The sequence below is a fragment of the Apostichopus japonicus genome, chromosome 16 (genome assembly GCF_037975245.1).
Source record: "Apostichopus japonicus isolate 1M-3 chromosome 16, ASM3797524v1, whole genome shotgun sequence".
NCBI lineage: Eukaryota > Metazoa > Echinodermata > Holothuroidea > Aspidochirotida > Stichopodidae > Apostichopus > Apostichopus japonicus.
Window position 1 is genome coordinate 41743488 of NC_092576.1, and position 15105 is coordinate 41758592.

At 34.4% G+C, this 15105-nt stretch overlaps 1 protein-coding gene across 2 annotated transcripts in view; it reads right to left on the bottom strand.

Annotated features, from left to right (window-relative positions):
• The window catches only part of LOC139982664 (uncharacterized), a 75342-nt gene that overhangs the window by 2726 nt on the left and 57511 nt on the right, over positions 1 to 15105 (bottom strand). For both annotated transcript variants that reach the window (XM_071995702.1, XM_071995701.1), the window contains exons 10-16: positions 14545 to 14753; positions 13810 to 13886; positions 13073 to 13128; positions 12167 to 12286; positions 10488 to 10696; positions 3841 to 3917; positions 2440 to 2510 (exon numbers count right to left, since the gene is read on the bottom strand). In XM_071995702.1, coding sequence (XP_071851803.1) covers positions 2440 to 2510; positions 3841 to 3917; positions 10488 to 10696; positions 12167 to 12286; positions 13073 to 13128; positions 13810 to 13886; positions 14545 to 14753 — 819 coding nt within the window. The remainder of the gene's footprint in view (positions 1 to 2439; positions 2511 to 3840; positions 3918 to 10487; positions 10697 to 12166; positions 12287 to 13072; positions 13129 to 13809; positions 13887 to 14544; positions 14754 to 15105) is intronic.

The window sequence follows — 15105 nt, forward strand, 5'->3', positions numbered from 1 at the left end:
TTAAAACTTGTTCAATCAGAATGCGTGGATATTAGGCCTAGTAAGTTTACAATGTTTGTTTTGGCGATGCGGGAGGGGGACTTGGATAATCATTACTGTTAGGTATTTAGATGTATATGGGTGGGAATGATAATTAAAAGCATTCGATCCTTACCATAAATGATAAACATAATATTTAGTATGGAATGTATTAATTTAATGTGATATTTCTGCTGGATGATTAATTATTCTTGTTTGCTAAACTACTTTCAGTTGCTCATCAGATAATTATAGATATATGTGTTTATTTTAAATATAACTTAAGTAGCTGAATGCTTAATTGTCTGTTATAGATATATGATTGATTACTATCACTTTACCCCACTCATTGGATGATTATAAGTTCGTGTTCAGTTTGCCATTTAAACCAATATGTTAATAATTGTTTCGTTATGTTTGTTTCTCTTCATGACATTAAACCCCTCACTGTTAGGTATGTAATAAAAATTATACTAATACCTCATCACTTCACCACGGTGACTGTTACTATAGTACACTTTATAGTATATCCATTTAATGGCTTGTAACATACATTTACTACATTGGAACTTGAATGGGGCTTGTGGAATGAGTTACACTTTACTTTTCAAATATTTTTATACATATTATGTCAACCCAATCCATTTTATAGCATATTTAAAAATGATTGCTTACTACATACTTTAAACCAACCATTTCAATGTTAAGTAATATTTGATAAGTTCATTTTAATCAACCCACTGCAAATTTTGAAATATTTCTTGACTACATCACTCTCATCCAATCAGTGTATGTTTAGTAATATTTGTTGACTACATCACTTTAATCCACTCATTGATTGTTTAGTAATATTTGTTGACTACTTCCCTTTAAGCGATTCAGTGTATGTTTAGTAATATTTGTTTACTACATCACTCTAATCCACTCAGTGTTTATTTAGAAATATTTGTTGACTACATCCCTTTAATCCACTGAGTGTATATTTAGGAACATTTGTTGACTACTTCTCTTTAATCCACTCAGTGTATATGAGTATTATTTGTTGACTACATCCCTTTAATCCCCTCAGTGTATTTTTTAGTAATAGTTGTTAACTACATCGCTTTAATCAACTCAGTGTATTTTATTAGTACTATTTGTTGACTACATCACTCTAATCCACTCAGTGTATTTTTAAGTAGTATTTGTTGACTACATCCCTTTAATCCACTCATTGATTGTTTAGTAATATTTGTTGACTACATCCCTTTGATCCACTCAGTGTATGTTAAGTAATATTTGTTGACTACATCCCTTTAATCCAATCAGTGTATGTTTAGTAATATTTGTTGACTACACCCTTTAATCCAATCAGTGTATGTTTAGGAATGCTTGTTGACTACATCCCATCATTCCACTAAGTGTAGATTAGTAATATTTGTTGACTACATCGCTTTAATCCAATCAGTGCATGTTTAGTAATATTTGTTGACTACACCCTTTTCTCCAATCAGTGTATATTTAGGAATGTTTGTTGACTACATCCCATCATTCCACTCAGTGTAGATTAGTAATATTTGTTGACTACATCACTCTAATCAACCCATTGATTGTTTAGTAAAATTTGATGACTACATCAATTTAATCCACCCATTGCTTGTTAAGTAATATTTTTTGGCAACGTCACTTTAATCCACTCAGTGTATGGTAAGTAATATTTGTTGACTACATAACTCTAATCCACCCATTGATTGTTTAGTCATACTTGTTGACTACATATTTTTAACCCACTCAGTGTATATTTCATTATATTTGTTGACTACATCCCTTTAAACCACTCAGTGTATGTTTAGTGATATTTGTTGACTACATCCCTTTTATCCACTGAGAGTATGTTTTGTAATATTTGTTGACTACATCCCTTTAATCCACTCAGTGTATGTTACTAATATTTGTTGACCACATCCCTTTAATCCACCCGTTGCTTGTTTAGTAATATTTGACTACATCACTTGAATCCCCTCAGTGTGTGTTCAGTAATATTTGTAAATTATTATTTGTCAATTTTATTTTAATCAACCCATTGCATTTTTAGAAACATTTGTTACCATTAGTTTTGCTCACTTGTCTCTACTCACCCGATATGTCAGTACTTTCTTTATACTACTTCTCATTCAGAAACCATCAACTGATAACCGATATATGACTAAATTAAACAGTAATTGATATATCACAGTTGTAGTTAGTTCATCGGATGACGTCACTTTCTGTGTATTACTTTGACTAAGCCATGGTGTGGTCATTACAGTGACGTGCGGTGAATTACAAACGTCTGGGGATACTCAGTGGTATGATTATCTTGCTAGTAATTACATTATCGAAATTTTAATAAAACAAATATAAAAACATTATCATTATACATGAGATGTAATGATCACTTACTTCCCAACGGCCAGAGTCGAGATCAAGCTTATATTGCTCATCAAACTTAGCAGAATCAGGAATCCAGAAAACTGTAAGATTAATAAACAATATAAAGGGTTTAACGAATAAAAAATTATCAATGATGTATTAGTGAATGAAACATTTTGAACAATACACAATAGAAACACAGTAGATATTACGTTTTACTAAGATCTTTGTTGACGCTAGGGATGCATATTATTTATTTTCGCTAAAAATAGTTTCGGTTGTCATGGTGTCACATGTTCTTTAGAAAAGTAATTTTGGGGAGCATGGTGAAAACAGACATACTGAGAATGCATTTATAAACAAAAAAACTAAAGCTGTAGATAATCCCGATTAATCCCCCTCTCCGTTCCTGTCCTTAGTTAGCACACAGCTACCATGAAGTATTAAATAAACTATAAATCTGTTCGACGTTACACGATAAGATCATCACACATTTAAACAAATGTTATTTGTTGTTTTTTCTGCAATATTTGACCTATATTAAACAGCTGTTTAGAAGTGCGAGTGATTACCATTCCGTCTTTTCACAATTTTGACAGAATGTAGCAGTCTGACATAGAAGTCAAATTTAAATAGATGGGTCTATACAGTTTGTCATCAGTTTAACAATTTCAATAGTGAACATCAATAAAAAACGTATTTACGGTCGTAATAAACAACAAAAAACACCATTAACATTTCGATGAATTAGTTGACTTGTTGTGAAAGAAGTAGACATTTCACGGTTGCTACTTTATGATTAAACAGTTGAAAATTCGAGAAACTTAGCCGAAATTTTGAGATTTAAATTCTGAATTTTTGGTATAAAATAGCAACATTTCCAGTGTCCTACTTGGCCACCGTAGTACCGAAAAAAAAAAAAAAAAAAAAAACACCTCAGACCTGCAAATCCAATCGCTTTCTGTCTCCTTATGTTTAAATCGCTTCCTACGATACTGTTTTCATTACTATTTCTCATGACGTACGCAATCAGAAAGCCTTTTTAAATATATTCTAGTATTGTTATCTGTATGATGGGCTCGATACACAGTTATATGTACTTGCTTAAATAATGTAGGAGAGTGATGGCTTATGACAGTCTTTAATGCAGCAGATTGACTTTATCAAGAAAAATAATTTACTGAACTTGTTGCACAGTACAATCTACCCTGTACTGTACGACACCAACAAATAAATGATATCTGACAAATTTTCTGACTCATGAATATATGTCCATGTCTATTTCAACATGCAATGACGCCCGGTGATATAGCGCCCTCACTTTGACTGAACCTAAACCCCAATCAATACGCGACTACGGGAATGGTTTGAACTGTAAACAACATGATATACATGAAACGACACTAATTGATTAATCAATGAGTACTTTACCTTTCACTCCCCGAGATTTCAGTGTGGATAGAGATGGTCCGACGGGGATCGATGAGGGCAGCAGACAGTCCCTTAGGCTATAATCAGAGAAATAAATAGAATCAGTCATATGTCATTTCATACTTTTTAATTGTTACTATTTGGAGTACAGTGTAAATATTAGCCCATAGTATGCAATACATCAATAGTTGTTCCTTCCTCTGTTATACAACTTCACACATTAGTAGAGTGTTAAGGAGGGATCAGGAACACACCGGCTACGGAAAATATTAAAAACAGCTAAAACAGTACATTCAAAATGATGGAAGCTTTTTCTCAAATGCCAAAGGTTTAACTCCAAATCCAAAAGTCTCAAAACAGGTTCGATTATGACGTCAAGCCCTCAATTGGAAACTGATGATATATTATTACAGTGGGGCAGCAGTTAATATACAATAGAAGTAAGGCTCTATTGCATTCTTTTCAACTCCCCCTCTCTCTTTCCCACCCAGTCCGTTATGTTCATTGTCCAGTGCTCAAAACGGCACCACACTATTCCTGTCCAAATAATCAGATGTCGCTGATGTAACCTGACATGTTTTGCCAGTCGATCTGAAGGAAGAAAGTTCACAAATATAAATCATGCAATGATAAGCTCTTACGTTATCCATGCATATATTTGTGTGTATCAGTTATTGAAATTAACCGACCATTAAAACATAATATCAACATTAAGGAATGTCCGGCTTGTCAAGGGCGCTTCAAAGGATGTATAATATAGAAAGTGTCGGTGATATCTTTTTTCTAATACCCAAGGAGCTTCGATTACTAGTCAAAGAAAACTGATCACATCAGTGTTTCATTTCTAATTTCGTTTTCATATAACTGTAAGTTGCTGCGAATTTAGTTAATCTCATAACGCAGAAACAGACCCACGAATAAGAAAACAGACAAATAAATATGTAAATTCATTACGTCATCAATATCTCGTTAAGACATACACATGAAAAAGTTCGAGTATTTTTTTTTTTTTTTTCAGATATATAGGTAACATCGCAAATTAACATTACTTTCCGCAATATTGTCAGCTTACATAGATTGTGTCATCAAAGTTAAATGCTGTTGTTAGTGTTATTCGGACTGACCTAAATAGCATTTAAACATAATTGAAGACGCGATGATTTATCTCCTGATAATAGTTAAATAAACACGGTATGTTTTATGTCGCAAATTAAATGTGCAAATGTAATGTTCTCTAAATGAGCATATATGTCACAACCTTTCCGGTCGTTTCTACCCCCCCCCCACCCTCACCCCAACTACCGATCGTTAGATTTTTTTTAGTTCTCAGATATACACACCGTGCTAACTATTAAAAGCTCTGTTTCATTCTTTCCACCTCGTTTCTACCTCCCCACCCTCCTCAACCCCCACCCCAACTACCAATCGTTAGTTTTCTTTGCTGAGTACTCAGATACCTCACCGTGCTATTACCCTTTAAAAATGTAAATTTTTTAATTCTTTTCACCTCGAGTCTACCCCCCCCCCCCCCACCCCAACTACCAATCGTTAGTTTTCTTTGCTGAGTGCTCAGATACCTCACCGTGCTATTGCCCTTTAAAAATTGTAATTCTTTAATTCTTTTCACCTCGTGTCTACCCCCACCCCCACCCCTACCCCAACTACCGATCGTTAGTTTTTTTGTTGTTGAGTTCTCAGATACCACATCGTGCTAAGTATTAAAAGCTCTGTTTCATTCTTTCCATCTCTACCTGGCGGGAGAAAATGTTAAAACAGTACATGATGCAAAGATTTGCTCTGTCTTGATGTTTGTTTATCAGTAACTGAAAGTGCCGGCTTACTTTTAATAATTCCATTAAATAAAAACAGTGCCGCAGCCACACCCCCCCGCTGAGTTTTCACTTGCAACCCCCCCCCCCCCCCCCCCGCGGTGAGAGTTTTCACTTCCAAAAGGAAAATAGACATATGATAATGTGGACCTCTGTACATGTATTATGCGCTGTTTCAATTACTTTTTAGCGAAGTCACTCTTATCATTTCTTGTGATTTCATTAGTCAGTAGTGTACAACCTCAATATTCTAGGTACGTATAGGAATGGCATACCGAAAGAAAAAAACAAGGTTTAGTTTAACCTCTCATCACGTATATATGCACGAACGCGTATGCGGTGAGCCGATGACCGTGCGTTTTTTTTTTCTTTTTTTTTTAGTTTGAACTATTCATTCATAGAATAGCAAAAATAGGTAGCGGTCTCCTAACATCCTAATCGTGTGAACAGTGTTGTAGTCTTATGTGAAACTACGGTTCATAAATATATTGATTACGTACATGTTTTTAATGTAGGCCTATCAGTTTCATTGTTATTTCTGCATCAGTGCTCCAATCTTTTAACTAAGCATATTGAGGCACTGTGAATATACGTATATACAGAGGGCTATCATTAAGAGACGAGCGAGAGAGAGGGTGGGGGGGGGGGGGGGGGTTGAACTCCCCAGTCCGCTACACTGTCCACCCACTCAGCTCAGTTGCATTCGTTAACATTTGATAAACTAATTACAACATGCTATCATTTAATCACGAAACCCAGTGTAAAATGAGAATATTCAGACTGATTTAGGTAGTGACTTAAATGTTTATGGCTAGGCCAGGTGTGAATTAAATATTTTTATAACTGAGTGGGTGCTGTCGTAGCATCACTAAAGCTAACTCTCACATATAGTGGTCTAGGGTGCCCCCACCTCACCCCAGAATAAAAACAAAACAAAATAGAAGCCAAATGATGCATTCTGAGGTATGTTAAGACTATAATTTATGTTTTTATAAATTAGCTCTAAAAGAAGGTTGTGCTAGTTAATAATATTTGATAAGTTCAAAATTTCTCCGACTGATGAAAGTAGGGGCATGGACCTTTATAGGAGGGCCAGAGTAGTATTTATAATGGAGGGTATGTTGCCCTGGGGTCATTTAAACCAACGTAGGGCTTTGGGGTTCCTACCCGGAAATAAGAATGTTAGACGATAGATAGAGTGTGGTCCCTAAACGTAAGGTTTTGCTATACGAAATACGCTGTGTGACCTTTAAGAAAAACAGGGGATGGGAGAGGGGGCACCAGTAGTAGTGGTCCTATTCTTCCCTAGCAGAATCCCTAAATCCACCGACTGAACCATATTCCCCCAATGTGTTAAGATCCTTTTCGATATAATAATAGGCCTAATGAAAACGTATAAGATGTTAGTAGTTAGTATCGTTTTCTTCCAAACATCGTGTGGCTAACATTATAATTAAATAGAGACAGCTTTAGTACTTGTCAAAATGACCTTCAGAACAACAGATCATTGACGTATCCAGATACCGGAGCTGCAGTCGTTTAGTCACGTGACGCATTACCGCGCGATTGACAGGTCATGTGTAAAGAATACAATGAGCTTGATATATAGTGTACATCATTATATTAATAGAGATTATAATGAAAGGAAAGTTAACATTCACTAGTTGGTCTGTACACATATACCATATGTAATATATACACAGTGTGTGTAGAAAAAGCGTGATCACTGTACGGTAATATAATAGTAGCATATTGACTCCTAAAATGGATACACTATTCAGAGTATGGTGAGGCAGTCGTATCTGGATGAAATTAATGTGTGCGATTGTGCGTGTATTAGAGAGAGAAAGGCCTAGAATACTGTAGGTCACAGCTAAAAGACTTTGCTCTTTAAACTTTGTTTTGCTTTTCTCACTATAGACGCACGACGGGGCAGGGCGTGGGCGGGTGAGGGGGGGGGGAGTGCGGGTAGATGGTACTGAAAAAGATGAATACAAAAGTACGAACTATAAAGGACAATCGCAATACTGAAATATACTTCCTTTTGGTAACGAAGATCCGATACATAAGAAATGGGAATTAGATGATATAAATCAATGACGTTGAAGAAATGTTAACATATCAGCAGGAAGGGGAGGGGGGTTCACCACAAGTGGAACATGGTAGGCTTTGAGTAAGGTAGGGAGGGGGCTGTGGAAACAACTTACAGTGGGAAAGGAAAGAAGGGGTAAAGGAAGTAATATATTACAGGGTCTAGTGGTGGAGTAGTTACGGGGTGGAGGGAACAATGTTAGGTGCGGTAGATGTGTTCGTGTTGTATTAACGGATTGAGATTAAAACAGGTCTGAAAGATGAAGTAATGTTTTCTTCTTTTGCTATGTTGATCTTGGTTATAAGGACTTTGGTCTGATGTTATAACTTGCGTTGGAGGACTATGCTAGTTAATATGCAAATATTTATTTCCGTCTTAAATAAATAATTTATTGTCCAATCTAAAACCATTTGGAAGTTTTTTTTTTCATTAACTATCAATACTTGATTTGTTTATGTTTTACATATATTCTAATAATGCCATAGATGTAGACCGTCCAGGCCTGAAACCTTACGAACTCTCAGAAAGGACATGGTGCTTGGCAGGAAAGTTATCGAGCCCATTTTTCAAACAAACTTTGGATGTATTTTAGTTACAACGGTAGTTAAGTGGTATTGTCTATATTACAGGGTTGTCCAACCTTTTGCAATGGAGGGCCACATGGAATGATTATGATGAAGGAGGGGGCCGCATGAACCCAACGCTTGATTTTTCGCTCGAAGCCCAAGGCAACAAAATGTGGGCACTGCGCGTGGAGCGCACTGATTTATTTTTCGTCTTGATACAATAGATAAATAAAGTTCAGCCGCCCCCCCCCTCCGATGAGAGAGTGTCACACAAACTGACCTGTATGTAGTTTTTTTTTGTATATAGCTTCAAATTGTTATCAATAAGCTCACTAAATTTCGCACCGTAGATCATCTCTGGCGGGCCGGACGCAACCCTGCGGCGGACGGGACTGTGGCCTGCGGGCCGTAGGTTGGACAACCCTGGTCTATAATATATTCCAAATACTTATATCATCCCATCATACCCCCCCCCACCCGCCCCCATTCGTGATATCCATGAAAGCCAACAGTGTTTGTGATATCCATGAAAGCCAAAAATGTTCTATATATACACAGAATAAAATCAACATCAGGAAGGCCTCCCAACGATTTAAAACCAGACAGTGCCTAGACGTGACGTATCTATTGCAGTCCCCAGGTACTTGTTTGTCAGTAAATTCCAGGTGCTTTTTGTGCAGGACGCGCGCGTCTGCTTTATTGAATACAACTTCGTTTCATTGCAAGGCGCGTAAAACAACTTCTTTCCATTGGGCGTGGTACACGCGCGTCTCTTTTATTGAATACAACTTCTTTTCATTGTATTGTTCAAGTATTTGATTGACAGGTGATGAACAAAACAAAATGTTAAACTATTGAAAGTGTCAGTACAGTCAGTGTACATCTTTAGCAAGAAAAAAAAAAGGTTAATTAAGTTTAATAGACTTTTGCGATCAAACAAAATGTGTACTGAGTAGAAAAGAGTGGAAATTGTTAACGTAAAAATGTATGATATCAATGTGTACAGTATTGGGTATATATGGCAGGTTAGATTTGCAAATGGGAATATGCTGACACACAATGTAGAGTGTATAGAGATAATATAAGGGTTATTGGCCTGGTAGCTTTGAGATGGAGGGTCATGGATTGGGGAAGGGGTATGTGGTTGGGGAGGGGGGGGGGGAGGAGACAGGAGTATACTGCAATGTTAGCAAGGATCTACATTAAAATCTTAGAGATCATTCGTTGAACAGAAGAGACTGACAATAACAATATTACAGGAGACCTTGCTGTGTGAATTTGGGTGTTAGTGTGCTTGTGGGGGGTGGGGGTGGGCAAGGGGTGTTGGTTGTTAACAAATAAATTTCCAAATGTTATAAACAGATTAACGAAATGGGGTAAGCGGTCTAGCATAGTTTAGTTTAGGGGAGGGGCTGATTAGGTAGAGCGTAGGGTAGTATAGTTGAGAGGGGTGTCGTATTAATAGATGAGGCCAATAACGATATGTTTAATTTATCTCACTGCCTTGTTTTTACTTTAAAATAAATGTGCATTTAATTATCAGTTAATTTATAAACTAATTAAAGAAAATTTCCTCCTGAGAAAGAGGAAAATATTGAGCTTTGGTATAACAAATTGTTTTTTTTTTCTACTTTATCTCCTTTAACATTTTTTCTGTTAATCTAACTCATCAAAGTTTGTGTTTATTTAGTTTGGGAAGATTTTGGCCAAAGGTCTTTTTTCATACTCTATGATAATGATAACTTAACTTATTTATTCATCAAATCTTGGCCTAATTACATCTCACTTTTTTGTTATTGTTTCAGTGAGATATATTAATTTTAAGGCAAGGGACTCCTTTGTCCTTAATTCAATCAATTTCATTTTTCTTAAGAATTTATAGTTAAAATTATGTGTTTCTGTATCATTTTGTCTCTATTTTACTCCCCCATTAATCGTATTCCTTACCTGATGACTGTTTTATCATTGTTAGTTTATTTCTTGATTCAATTTCTTCTTCATTGGTTGTATTCTACTTCTACAATTATCTGAACCTATCAATAAACCTTCAATAAATATGAAATACAACTACATTAGTAATTCCTATATTGTTAACATCATTCATATTAATTAGTTATTAATATTACTAATATTATTTACATATTTATTAATTGTACTTACCGCAGTTGCTTGAATCTTTGAGAGTGTTGTACATATTTTAATATTCCTTTAACTTCATGTTTATTCATTTCTCTCCCTTTCTCTGTCTGTATGCTCATATCCTCCATTGATGTTATGATTGGTAGAGAGAGACCAGAGGAGAGGATAATGTTCCCATCTTCATCAATCTTACTAAAGGACCAGTTGAGACTCACCCAGTGTATGGGAATCTGAAGAAAGGAAAATAATAAATAGAATTAATATCATCATGTTTGTTTACAGGATAAATACTTGAAAATAATAACATCATCATTAATTTAGGAAGATTAAACTTTATTGTTGTTTTCATGTCAAATTAATCAAATAATAATTTGTTTATTTTAATCATTTTTTTTTATTGTTTTGTTGATGATTTAATAATTAGTGGTTTGAATTTATTAAAAAAAAAACATATTTGTAATTTCTTTTTATCTTCGCTTTTATCTTTGTTATTATTGAAAGCTGATAAAGGGTAAACAAGAGGATTAGGTTTATTACAGAGATCAGTCATTGTTATTTCTGTAAATTGAATTAAAGGTGTGTAAGAGGGGTGAGGGATGGACGAAAGAAGGGAAGTCAGGGGTGTAGGGAGGGGTGTGTGTTATGGTAAGGAAGGGTGTGCTAAGGTAAAGTGATATTTGGTCGGAGTATTAGTAGGGTGTTTTAGTGTGGGGGAGGGCGTGAATATGGTTTACCCTCATGAATGTTATGTTGTTATTGTCAATGGGTGTGCAAGGGGTGAGAGATAAATGGACCGATGGGTGTCATACTGGTAGGGATGGGTGTGGTAGGGGTAAGGAGGGGTGCTTTTAGGGTGGGGGAGCATACAGACGGCATAAACATATTTAATGTAATTTGTGTTTGATAGGGGGATGAGGTGGGAGGGGGGGGGGGGTTGTATGAGCCGGAACTGATATGTTCAAAATGAATTAGATTATTTTTAATTCATGTAATTTTTGATGGGAAGATCTGGTTGAGGTGGGGTTGGTTTTTCAGTGAACTGTTAATTATCATACATTTTATATTTAGGTATCAATTTGTTATTGATGTATTCTACAACTAAGGTATGTTTATCAAGCACTTCATCTATTTCTGTTTTAATTTAAATGTAAACTTAAAACAAAATCAAAATATTCGGCCAAATCCGTAAAACATGAAACAATTCATTGACCCTTTCTGTCTTAAATTATTATTTTATACTTCAGTTTCTGGGAAGATTTTGAAAGTTGAAATTAATTAAACTAAGATGAACAGGAAATATTGCTGAATAGAAACTTGGAAACAGAATTTTATAAATATTATTTATTTATTTGTTAACTACACACTCTACCCAGTAGTTTATTATTTTATTTATATTAATTGTTTGTGTCTACGATTCTGTTTTATCTTGAGCTTACAAATATATATCAATTTAAACCTGTATTTCCTTGTTCTTATTTAAACAATTTAATATTTAAGAACCAAACCGATATTATCTCTTATGAAGACATCCAACGGTTGTAAATAATGTTAAGTTGTATTTCATTATTCGTAATTAAACAGTTTAGTATTTAATAACTAAAGCGATCCAATCCCTCATTAAGACATTCAACAGTTTTATCTTATTTTAACTTGTATTAATTGATGTATTTATTCAATATATCCCTTTATGTTTTACTTACGTCATGATTGGATGCTTCCACCAGGAGCTCTATCACTGACCTCTGTACAGACTCACTGGTGTCTCTGTGGATGATCAAACCAACTGAACACATCTCTGTAATAGTCTGGATGTCATCGGGCTATTGAAATAAATAAACAGGAATTATTAAATAGAATAATATTAATGTAAAATTGAGGCGTTAAGGAGACAATGAACTCTGGTGTTAATAGCGGAGATTAATAAAATGATTAAATTAGCAGATATTTGAAATACAGTTTAAAATTAGTTAATGTTTACTGTTTCAATGTGTATGTTTGCCTCCCTTCACAGTGAAGCTCTCAAACTAGGTTGAATGGGTTAACGAATATTTTTTTTAAATATGTTAAACTTAATGAATGCATCTAGAAAGGTAAGATTATGTGACCTCATAATCTTAAATTATGATGAAAAAAAGAAGGTGCAAACATTTCCCACTGAGGAAAATAATAAATTTACTAATAAATGCATCTTTAATTCAAAATACAATAACAGTCGAGTGATTATTCTAATTTAATCAGATTAAATAAAAAATACAGCAAAACAAGGATTTTTAAAAACAGCTGGCATGATGACTTGTAAATTAATTAAATCCAAATAAATGTATCTATAGGTAAGAGCAAGATATTGAGAACTAGGAATGTGGAATATTGTTTACTTTCCTGTAAGAATTATATCGTCTGTCACCGGAATATTCCACACAGTGAGACAATATATATCTTAAGGATGCTGGCTTTTTATAAAAAAATTATTTTTTGAAAATTGATCGACCCCTCTACCCCTTCACTGTTATGCATGTTACTAATAATAACATTATCACAGGGAAATGTGAAAGCAAATAACATTATTAATGATTACAATGTACTTAAAAATACCAAATATTACAAACCTTCCTCCATTGACCGGATTTTAAATCCAGATATCTGGATTCACTTGATGATATGACTGTAAATATAATATAATATTATCAATAAATTATCTTAGTAATAAATGACATATTTTATACAATACATAAGATTAAATATTAATTTGTTTGACATACTTATAATGTTTACAGTAAGATTTAATGTACATGCACTAGAGGGGTCGAATATCAGTAAACTGAACCATTGAAATGATCTCTCTAATAATTAATTAGTAATAAAGTACTAAAAATTAACAGTCACTAGTAATCCAACCAATAATTGTATTTTATATGTTATGTTATACTTCTGGCTTACTTCACAGGGTATACTGTTCACTTTATAGGGTAATAAAAAAAATATATTAAATAACTGTTAACTCAAAACACTAAAATCTTTTAGATTTCATTGTAATATCGACCGATATAAAACTGGCTTAAGTCAGCTCAAGGAATTCCAAGGGAACACACGTGTTTAAGAAGTCCCCCCCCCCTTAAATCATATCCCCATACAGCACTAGTCTGTTTGTTATATGCAAGCACTACCGCACTACCTCTAGATCACCATTCTAGGTTCAATCTTGTCAACAATTATCTCATGATACAACCCCCCCCCCCCACACACACACCCTCCTCATCAACACTTCCCTCTCATGTCAGAAATATGTTAAACGTTGCAATAAAAGCAATCTACTTGATCAATAATTCTTATGTAAAAATCGTACCTTTAATATTCCTTGATCTTGATCCTTCTGGTATGATGTCTGGCCTGATCGATGACGGCAGTTTACAGTTATGAAGCCTTCAAAGGTAAATAAAGCAGGGAAAGTAAATATTTAATATTTATAAATTAAATGAATGTGTGATGTCATCTTTGTAATAAAATAAGATAGAGGTCAATGAATTTGCCTTTTTCTTTATTTCAGTAAAAGAGCTGTTGACAAGTTATAAGTATCAGCTATAGTTATGATTGCCAAACAACCATTTCACCACCCCTCCTTACGCCCTTCTATAAACATTTAGTTATTTGATATTTTAACTATATCTTAATACAATTTGCACAACACACACAATTTCATTTTATAACTAAAAAATTATTTAAAAATAAACAATAAATAATATAAGTTTTTGTTTCCATACACTTGAAATTTTCCCATCTTTCGATCAGTTTTTAAGTTATATTTATCTGTTTAATTGTTTCTTGTAGTTTTATTTCGTTCATAAGTTCTAAGGTTATTTGTTGTTCCTATTAAACTGAAATAGCAACCCCCCCCCCCACCCACCCACTCACCTGATTACATCCTACCGTGTGGAAAAGCCTTAAGATGTACTGTACACTACACAATATCATTACCGTATCCCCTCCTATATACCCCATACGCACACCCTCTGACCACCCACACCCTCCCGTCATAACCACATATTATCAGCCAATGCCTGTCACGATGTTTTCCCCTTACCATAGTTCCTTGAATCTTGGTGACTCTATTCCATAGTTTATTAATCCGGTCACTTCTTCCTCTGTAAATTCTTGTTTCTGTCTTCCTGCATTGATGGATATCTTCTCTACTGATGATAGGCTCGATAAACTAAGACCGGACTCAAGTCTGATATCTTTACCGTCAAATCCACTGAAGGACCATTCTAGTTTTAGATGAGATATTGGAATCTGAAGAATAGGAAAGAAATATCACAGTTAACTTATCTTATAGTTCATCCATGATGGATAAATACACAGGACGAATATCAAATGAATATGTAATAGAACACAACAATGAATAAAAAAGCTATACATTTAATCATCAATTTTAACAAAGAATTGTCTGTGATTTCTAATTATTTCAATATTCATAATATTAGGAACTTTATTGCATTTACATTATTAATAATAAACAGAAAGAAGATTGGTGACTTTTTCAAACTTGCTTGCCAAACGTACCAATAAAAAAAAGCATCATTTAATAATGATTTGATTAAAATAAAATTTGTAAGTTGACGAAATTCAGATACAATTAAAAATA